Source organism: Chiloscyllium plagiosum, chromosome 27 (genome assembly GCF_004010195.1).
Source record: "Chiloscyllium plagiosum isolate BGI_BamShark_2017 chromosome 27, ASM401019v2, whole genome shotgun sequence".
Taxonomy (NCBI): Eukaryota; Metazoa; Chordata; class Chondrichthyes; order Orectolobiformes; family Hemiscylliidae; genus Chiloscyllium; species Chiloscyllium plagiosum.
The window spans coordinates 42,983,607-42,993,890 of NC_057736.1; the positions used below are offsets into that span (position 1 = coordinate 42,983,607).

Below are 10,284 nucleotides of genomic sequence, written 5' to 3' on the forward strand. Positions count from 1 at the left end.
GCTTTGAGTCCTTCGTGGTGGGGGATGGAGGTGTACAGGGGCTGGATGTCCATGGTGAAGATGAGGCGTTGGGGACCGGGGAAGCGGAAATCCTGGAGGAGGTGGAGGGCGTGGGTGGTGTCACGAACGTAGGTGGGGAGTTCTTGGACTAAGGGGGACAGGACAGTGTCGAGGTATGCAGAGATGAGTTCAGTGGGGTAGGAGCAGGCTGAGACAATGGGTCGGCCGGGGCAGTCAGGTTTGTGGATTTTGGGCAGGAGGTAGAAACGGGCGGTGCAGGGTTGTGGGACTATGAGGTTGGAGGCGGTGGATGGGATGCTGCCTGACTTGCTGCGTTTTCTAGCAACACATTTTCAGCTTCCCTTTTATATGTGTAAAGAAACTTCTGTCTGTTTTTATATTCTGCACTAGTTTCTTTTTATAATTTACCTTTACTCTCTTTGACTTTTTAAGTAATTTTTTATTGCTCTTTAAATGTTTCCCAATTTTCCAACCTGCCACTCTCTTTTGCAATATGGTATGCCTTAGTTTTTGTCTTTTATATTATCTTTAGCGTCCTTGTTTAGCCATGGATCTTTTTCTTTTTCTTTCTGGAATATATTTTAGCTGTGAGCAATTGAGTATCACCTCAAACATCTGCCACTGCTGATCAACTGTCCTACTTTTTGGTCCACTAGGACCAAATCTGTCCTTGTACCTACGTAATTATATTTGTTTAACTCCAGAATGCTAGTGAGAGACTCCAGTTTCTTGCCCTCCAGCTGAATTTGAAATTCTGGCATGCTATGATTACTCTTCCCTTGAGGATCCTTTACTATAAGATGATTTACTAATCCCACCTCATTACCCAGTACAAAACCCAGAATAGCCTGGACCATGGTTGGTTCCACAATACATTGATTCAAGAAACAATCTAATACATTCAATGAATTCGCACTTGAGGCTACCATTGCCAATTTGATTAATTTGGTGATTTTAATATGCATTAAAATCAATGATTACTGTTGTATCTTTCTTGCAATTCCCCAATATTTCCAGTAGAAAGTAACAACTGCAGATGCTGGAGTTCAGAGTCGAGAGTGTGGTGCTGAAAGATGACAGCAGGTCAGGCAGCATCCAAGGAGCACTGTGCCCCACTGCAGGACCACAAATCGGGACTTGTAGATTATTCCCACCAAGGGCTTCTTTTCCTTGCTATTTCTACCCAGACCTATTCTATGTTTTGATCTCCAGCACTGAGATCATTTCTCATTACAGCTCTGATGTAGTCCTTTACTGCAAAGCTAGGCCATCTTCTTTTCCTTCTTCCTTATCATTTTGAAACAGGGTAGCCTTGGATTTTCAATTCTCATACTTGGTCTTCCTGCAACCACACAGGAAGCAAGAATCTTGAACATGTTGGACAAGGACAAGAGTTTAGATTACGACAGCACTACTTCCAGGATCTCTCTTCCTGACTCACTCATAGTCTCACCCGCCTGTCCCTGACCACTGACTGAATTTGAGATAATTAATTTAAGGGGTGTGTCTTCCTCTGAAACAAAGCGTCCAATTAACTCTTTCCCTCCCTGATGTATCACAGCTCGGACTACAGCTCATCAACTCTGAACCAGATTTCCTCAAGCAACGAACACTGTAGGTGTGGTCACTAAGAACCCCAGTGGGGTCCACCAGCTCCCATGTCATGCAAATACAACAAAAAAAAAACTGCAAGTCTGAAACAAAAAAAGAAAATGCTGGAGTTAACGTTTTGGGTCCAGTGATCCTCCTTCAGAGCTGTAGCTAGTTATAGGTTTTAACAGTAGGTAGAGGTGGAGCCAAGAGGTAGACAGAATAGTAGTTGTGCAACAAAGGAATGGGTAATGCTTTGCTTAGAATCAACAGCTGCTAATGGGGACCATTAATAGCTGACAGTGGGCTGGTTGTGGTGGCAGCCCATCTGATGACACAGCCTGGGTGTGGGTAAAGAACATGGAAGATGATGCTCAGGCCCCAAAATTATTGAACTCTATTATTAATTCCTGAAGTTTGCAGCGACCCAGGTGGAAAATAAGATACTGTTCTCCTAGCTTGTGCTGAGCTTTGGAGCACTGCAGCAAGCCCGACACAGCTGTTGGCTAGGAAACGTAACGGTGTATTGAAATGGCAGGCAACTGGAAGCTCAGGGTCATTTTTGTGGGTGTTTTACTTAGTGGTCGTCCAGTCGACATTTCATCTCCCCAGTGTAAAAGAGACTACATTGTGGACAGTGAATACAGTAGACTAGATTGAGTGAAGTGCGGATAAATCACTTGTTAACTCAGGGCTTTGGATAGTGAGAAGGAAGAAGATAAACAGGCAGGTATTACCGTTTCTGTGATTGCATGGGAAGGTGCTGTGGAGGTTTATTGTGAGTGGAGGAGGAGTAGCCCAAAGTGTTCCAGAGGCAACGCCTCCTGTGGATGGCTGACGAGGGAGAGAAGGGGAACATGTCTGGTGGTGGCATTCTGCTAGAGCTGATTCAAATAGTGCCTTATTATCTTTTGGATATGAATGCTTGAGTGGTGAATGAGGACCAGGAGAATCCTATTGGTATTATGGGTGGAAAGAGAAGGGGTGAGGATTGAAAAGCAGGATATGAGTCAGACACACCTGAAGCCTCAGTCAACCACAGTAGTGAGGAATTCTTGATGGAAGAAAAAAGTGGACATTTGTGGAAGCTGGTATTGTTGGAATGGAGAAATTAGAAACATGGAATAGAGTCTTTACAGGAGGCAGGTGCGAGGATGTATAGTCCATGTAACTGGGAGTGACAGAGTTTGTAATCCCTCCCTCAGATACTAAGTTTCTTGAGCGATTTCTGTTTTGGATGCAGGTCCAGCAATGTTTAGTCCTGCACTTCTATTACATAACCCAACTTTTAATTTTTTTTTATAAAGTTTCCTTCTGGTTTTTATTTTTATATCTGTAAAATTTTCTCCTTTTTACCTTTAACCTGAAAGCAGCTGGTAATCAAATTAGCAGCTATTACTAACCAATGAACAGATGGTTTTCCTCTGATGTCACTCTTTGTTTCTGCTGGACCCTGATCCTGGGCTTCAATTTATTCTGTTAAAAGGACCTTACAAACTATGAACCAAAAAAAAATCAGAAGTACCACTTCCACCCTGCACCGAACTCCCATGTTACTCCAAAATCCCAGAAACAAAACATTCACACAAAGCTTATTGGCTTACTGATTCTTTGAAACACTATTTGAAACACTTGGGTGCTTTCAAATGTATTCGTAAGTACTTTCAAACATAATTTGATTAGGGGCATTAGCAAGCCAAGAACCAGCTGAGAATGGCAGCCTGCATGGATTACAAAACTGGAAACATGATGACTACTGAGCTGATTTTCCAATAATGAGCAGCCTTGTGCCTTGGGAGATGAGCATCCCATTTTGTAATGGAGGCAGGCTCAATATCAGGCATTGCAGAGGACATTGGACAATTATTTGCATAGAAATAATGTGTAACAGTATGGAGATGAAGCAAGAGATTGGCACTAGGTAATGATACTCATTTGAAGAACTGATGCAGACACAGTGGGCCAAATGGTATCCTGTACTATAAGACTTCTGTGATTCTGTGAAATGAGTAGCAGACAGGATGGAAAACAGCTGTCAAACGGTGAGGTATTCATGTAAGAATGGAACCATAGAGTTAGGAGAGTACTTGTGTGGAATGGCTATTTAGTGGGTTAATTAATGACGGGTGGATGACCTGATTTGGGGAAAGGTTGTAAGAGCACCCTCCTTCATTTTATTTCTTACTGTCCAATTTCCTGGATGGGTGCAGTTCCAATGACACTGAAGAACCTTGACACCATCCAGAATAAAGTGACCTGCTTGTTTGGTGCCACATCCATGAGCATCCACTGTAGACCTCCACTAGCAGCAGTGTGCAAGATGCATTGTAGAAATTCAACAGACTCCCTCGACAGCACCTTCAAATCAACAACCACTACCATGTAGAAGATAAAAGACAGCAGATACATGGGAACACCACCTGCAGGTCTCGTCCAACCACTCGCCATCTTGACAAGGAAATATATTACTCTTCCTTCACTGTCACTGGGTGGTAAGGTGCTATGAAAAGAGGAAAAAAGTGCATAGGTTGACGGTTACTCCAGTTCTGGACAAGATTTAAATGTTGTATTCTTGCACCTCTGGAAAAATCTGTACATTTTCACCCTTAATCTTATTTGTGGTCTTATAAAACAACTTCCTTACCCCCTTAATTATTGCTACTATTCCAATATGTCCATGTTAGTCTTAACACTAGGATATAATTTATACCTGCATACTGCTGTGTAACTGGTAAACTGAAGCTGAGGGCCTCTTGGCTCTGTGCCACCAATTTAAATAGCAACAGTGTTCTATTTCCTGGTCAGATGCCACAGAGCAGTCTTTGTACCTGAATTCAAGAGTAGTTGAATTTGATCAGTTTCACTTGGCGTACATGTAAATGATACGTGGACCTCTGCTCATGGCAACTCTGTCAGTTCTTTTTTACATGACATATTGAATGCTCTTAGATTTGCATTGACAAAAACTAATAGGAGATTTTAATCAATTTATTTAAACTATTATGGAAGCAGAGATGTTTCTGAATGCGCACAAACCTAGCACAGACTTAATGTCACTTCTTACTGAAAATCTATCGTATGTGATAATAACTTTTGAGCATATGACCCATGTTGCATTTCTGTCCCTTGCTACATCTGGTCTCGGTGGTCATGCTGTATGCCCTTTGAAGTCCGATCAAGTTGATTTCATTGTTTTTCTACTTGAGCATGACCAGTTTAATCCTAAATTTTATTCCTCTGAAATTTTCTGTGAAACCATCCCATGTGTTTTTTACAGAAAATGTATGCCTAACATTAAAATGTTTTCACAATTTGAGATTTTTGAGTGTTGTACCTTTTGTGTTCCTTATTTCCTTCATATTTTCTTTACTGCATCAGCTAGGCTCTTCGTGCTGTCTTAAGATTCTGTAAGAAAAATCTTTTAAATCTTCAGCTGAGATAATTGCTTCCATAAAGGAAAAAATGGTGGGTGACTGCATCTTTGGCATTCTACTACTTGCACTGAACAGAGGCCATAAAAAAAAATAAAGGTGTGGAAACGATGAGGTGGTTATTAAATTGTCCCATATGCCCTGTCCACTTTCCCTGTCTGAAAAGTTACCCTCCCTAACAGTTCTGGAGTGTAACTACTTTGGAATGCAACTCCTCCAGAAGGATGCTCGCACTACCCTGAGCGTGACTAGAGGTGGGCAATAAATACTGATTTACTGAAATAGGTCACAACCAATAAAGAATGATTGTGTTTTTAAAATTGCCAATATTCTGCAGCTTGCCTTTGACATTAATTTAGAGGTGCCGGTGTTGGACTGGATTGGACAATGTAAAGTCACATGACACCAGGGTATAGTCCACTAGGTTTATTTGAAATCACAAGCTTTCAGAACACTGTCCCTTCATCAAATGACAATGGCCAACATTAACCATACATCATTCCACAAAGTATTGAACTGTAGCAAATTGTTGTGCTAAACATTCCGCATTTTAAGTTTCACATGTAGATAAGCCAGTGGCCTTAACAGTCACCTTTGTGCAGATTGTGCTCTTGTTGTTTACCCATTTTCCTGGATAGGAATTCGTGAAAATTCTGAATAGCACTGATTCTTCAGCTCCTAATAATGTGCTGAAACATTAGTCATTCATGTCTGGATGCTAAATTGAATCTGGTGTTAGATTTAGGTTCAATTCATTGAAAACTATAACGTGGTTGCACTCTTTATAAAAAGAATCTGAGCAAACTGCACCTCTACTAATGTAAAAATGGCTTTCTTGAACTGAGAAGTGTTGAATAACAGAATTGTAGAATGGTTCGGAACAGAATTTAATCAGGAACATCAAACAGTAGAGGTGGCATAGTGGCTCAGTGGTTAGCACTGCTGCCTCTCAGCGCCAGGGACCTGGGTTCGAATCCAGCCTTAGGTGACTATCATTGTGGAGTTTGCACATTCTCCATGTGTCTGTGAGAGTTTACTCTGGGTGCTCTGGTTTCCTCCCACAATCCAAACATGCAGGTTAGGTGAATTGGCCATGCTAAACTGCCCGTAGTGTACTTGGATGTGTAGGTTAGATGCAAAGGTGAGGGGACATGTGGAGTAATAGGGTAGGGAATGAGTCTGGGTGGGTTCCTCTTTGAAGGGTCGGTATGGACTTGTTGGGCCAAATGGCCTGTTTCCACACTGTAGAGATTCTGAAACACGCAAGGGCACAAAGTGAGGATATTAACTGTTGAGCCAGAGTAATTAAAAAATTATAAAAGGCATTCAAGCAAAAAAGAGAGAAAGAAAAAGGACACTTGAAAGAAAACAATTACTTGACATATCATTTGGTTTTATTAAAATCTTTTGAAATCTTATTTTCATGTTCATTTTTAAGAGCAAAATTTAATACACATGAATCAGTGAATGGTTAGGGAGTGATTTGCCAGGTGTGTTTATAGTCCTGTTTAAGTTGAACCATGGGTATCTGTTGTCTTAAATTGCCTGTTGTCTTTTTACCTTAAAGTTGATGCTTTTTTTTGTAATAGTGTGGAGTTCCTGTTTGTTTAACAAGTTGACGATTGTGCCTTTACTGAATTCTTGTATATTTGATAGGCTGAGGATTGACCTAAAATGGGCTCATGAGGCTGATCTGGTCAAGCAAAGAAGCTCTCTTTCTTTCCCCATATGACATTAGTAATGTCAATTATATTCGAAAAGTTCCGTTAATAGGGTGCTTCAACTGTATGATGACTTGGTGACGCTTTGCCAGATACTACCATAAGATTTTGGTGGAGGGGGAGCAGCTTGTTGCGATATAAATGTGCCTCAAGACTTTCAAAATTGTTTTTATCCAAAATAATTTAATGACATGAATGAGGGCTCCTCTTTGACTTGTGTGTGAATTTCACATACATCACTAAAATGTTGCCTTATTGAATAACCCTTCATTCAATGCATAAATAGTGGGATTGTGAAGAACATGTTTTTTCTCCATGTAGACTATTCATCTTCATGGTGGCACCTCAAAGAACGAAGAAAATACCTTTGCAAATTAATTTAGGCTGACCGTTTGAACAGTAGGGCAGCTAAGTGGTTAACACTGCTGCCTCATAGCATCAGGGACCCAGGTTTGATTCCAGTCTCTGGCGACTGTGTGGAGTTTGAATGTTCTGCCCGTGTTTGCGTGTGTTTAGTCCAGGTGCTCCAGTTTCCTCCCACAATCCAAAGATGTGCAGGTTAGGTGAATTGGCCGTGCTAAATTGCCCTATAGTGTTCAGGGATGTGTAGGTTCAGGGTAAATGTAGAGTAATACGGTAGGGAATGGGTCTGGGTGGGTAACTTTTCGGAGGGTTGGTGTGGACTTGTTGGGCCAGTGGGCCATGTTTCCACACTTTAGGTTATTCTTTGATAATACGGTAGTATTAAATGTCTGACAGAATGGCAGTTTCTCCTGCTGCCATTCAAGATTTATGGGTCATTCATTTGAAGATGCATCCAACTGTGCATGCTGCTTCTGATTGATACATCTAGGTGATTGTCAATTGTTGAGGATATTTTGTCTGCCTTATGGTTAATTGTTAGAAGCAGTGTTTGTCTCAAACGTAGAATGATCTCTAATTTCTTGTGTTCTATAGAGCAACAAAATGTTTTGGCATGAGCAATTTTGCCACATTTATTGTGATGTATTAGTTTTACTATTAATGTCTTTCATTTGTGTTTCATTTAGGACTGGCCATTTGATGATGGAGCCCCACCTCCTACTCAAATTGTGGATGACTGGTTGAACCTGTTGAGAGAGAGATTCCATGACGAACCTGGATGTTGTATTGCTGTTCACTGTGTGGCAGGATTGGGGCGGTAAGGAAAAAATTGGTTACAATAATAATTCAAATTTTCATAGTCTTAAATATAACAACATCCAATACACCTTACAGACGATCATTAAAAAGATAAACACAACAGAATCAGCTGGTAACATGCCAGCCTTTTTGGTATTGCCAGGGTAGTAGACTTGGCATTGCCAAGTTGACAGCTTGTTGAATTTTCTTTCCCTTTAAAGTTGAAGTTGTCAGGTATTCTTTTAATTGTTATCAAAAAAAGATGTGGCTATTTTCTTTGATAATTTAGAAAATCGGTAAAAGAGGTTCCTGGCAAATTCTTTTCTCTCCTTTATTACTTGTTATTTGACTATAGACTACTATCTGGATGAAGGGCTTTTGGCCTAAACGTTGATTTTCCTGCTCCTTGGATGCTGCCTGACCTGCTGTGCTTTTCTAGCACCACTCTAATCTTGACTACCATCTGGAAGTTGGCTACATCATCCATGTATTTTTCACATCTGTTTAATATTACGTTCGTTTATTTGGCTTTTGGCAGTTTCCACGTTTCATGAAATTGAGGTTGTTAGGGGATCATCTGTGACTGTCCCATTTAATGCAAACCATTTGTAATTTATGCCTGGTGAGCATGCATGCCAACCTAGCAAATGGGTAAGATCTAACCACTACTTCCAACAAGCTGACACAAGCCAAATAAGTTGACAAATTGAGAATAGCCATGAGGGCCACTGCACTTTGAATGATAAGTAAAAGTCAATTTATTACTTTTATCCGAGTGAAGAAACAGAAGTACGTGGAAATCTAAAGTGTAAATCTGAATATTGAATTGGAAAACCAGGACATCATTCTTGTCTTGAGAAATTTTAGCTTTTCTTCTACAATGTTTCATTTTAAGTATTTTATTTCTACAAAATAATTGGAAAAGGGAGAGAAAAGCAGTAAAAGAGGGAGAAAAATGAGTGACAGTAGGAGAATAGATTATAATCAGGGAGAGTAAAAAAATTGTTTTGCAATAGGAAATTGGGGTATAGTGTCAGCACAGGAGAGAACTTGGAGAGTCTGAGTATAATGGGGAGGAAGAGTACCACCTTTAACCGTGGGTTAGTCAGATGGAGGTAAGGTTGGTGGATCAGTAGTAAAATGCCATATGGTCATAAGATTTAGGAGTAGAAGTAGGCCATTCAACCCATTGAGTATGCTCTGCTGTTATGTGAATTTGTGGATGATCGGATTACCCTCAACCTTGCTCGCATTTTGCCAAGAACCCTTGGTTTGCTTACTAATTTGACACTTGCAGTCTTGAATACATTTAACTGTCCCCAATTGAAGGCATAGAAGAGTGCCTAAGTTAACTAAAAGGAGGGAAATGTTGATGTGAACTGGATGGGATTTTGAAGGAAAGAATATTGCGATATTACAAGGTAGGAATTTTGCAAGTCACCTTTGGTACCTTCTCAGTCTGCAAACTTTATTTCCTACACTACTATCTGAAAAAGTCCCACTAAGTTGCCTTAGGACTACATGGCTATCATTCCTCAATTGTCACTGGGTTCGAATCCTAGTGCTACCTCCCGAACAGTACTGTGAGTGCCCTTATATTGCAACTATGGCAGCTGTTCAAGGAGGCAGCTCTTTAATTACTGTAGAAAAGTTGATAATGGTACAGTATGGCCAGTGATACATCAATAAATTAATAAAACCTCAATTTTTAGAAATAAAACAAAGGTAATTAGATTTTTAATATATTAGCCAGGCAACCATTTAGCCAAAATTTACCACCAGCTGTTTGTTTCTTTCAAATCCAAACTTGCCTTGCAACAACATGAAAAGACATTTATTTCACATCATTGAAACCCAGTTTGCAGCAGCTCACTGTATTCTATTCTCTTCCCCCTCGCTTGCTTGCTCCTCCATCCCCTTCCCTCCCCACCAACCATTTACACATTTGCTCACCCTGCTTCTAGAATCCAGTAACTGTCTCCTGCCAGCATTTGTCTAGAGTTTTGGCAAGGATTTTGCTATCGTTTTTGAGATTGTTCCAACCCACTGTACACAGAAGAGACAATCCTGTCACTGGTATCAAAGACAGCACCAGAAAAAGAGGGGCCCATATATTTGTGCATCAGTTGACTTGCTCAAACATTGAGGTAAAAACAATGACTGCAGATGCTGGAATCCAGATTCTGGATCAGTGGTGCTGGAAGAGCACAGCAATTCAGGCAGCATCCGACGAGCAGCAAAATCGACGTTTTGGGCAAAAGCCCTTATCAGGAATAAAGGCAGAGCCTGAAGCGTGGAGAGATAAGCTAGAGGAGGGTGGGGGTGGGGAGAAAGTAGCATAGAGTACAATAGGTGAGTGG

General features: G+C 40.7%; 1 protein-coding gene across 2 annotated transcripts in view; it reads left to right on the forward strand.

Moving 5' to 3' along the window:
• LOC122563751 (protein tyrosine phosphatase type IVA 2-like) overlaps nucleotides 1–10,284 on the forward strand; it is a 128,159-nt gene that overhangs the window by 111,756 nt on the left and 6,119 nt on the right. For both annotated transcript variants that reach the window (XM_043717940.1, XM_043717939.1), the window contains exon 4: nucleotides 7,813–7,943. In XM_043717940.1, the coding sequence (XP_043573875.1) occupies nucleotides 7,813–7,943 (131 nt within the window). The remainder of the gene's footprint in view (nucleotides 1–7,812; nucleotides 7,944–10,284) is intronic.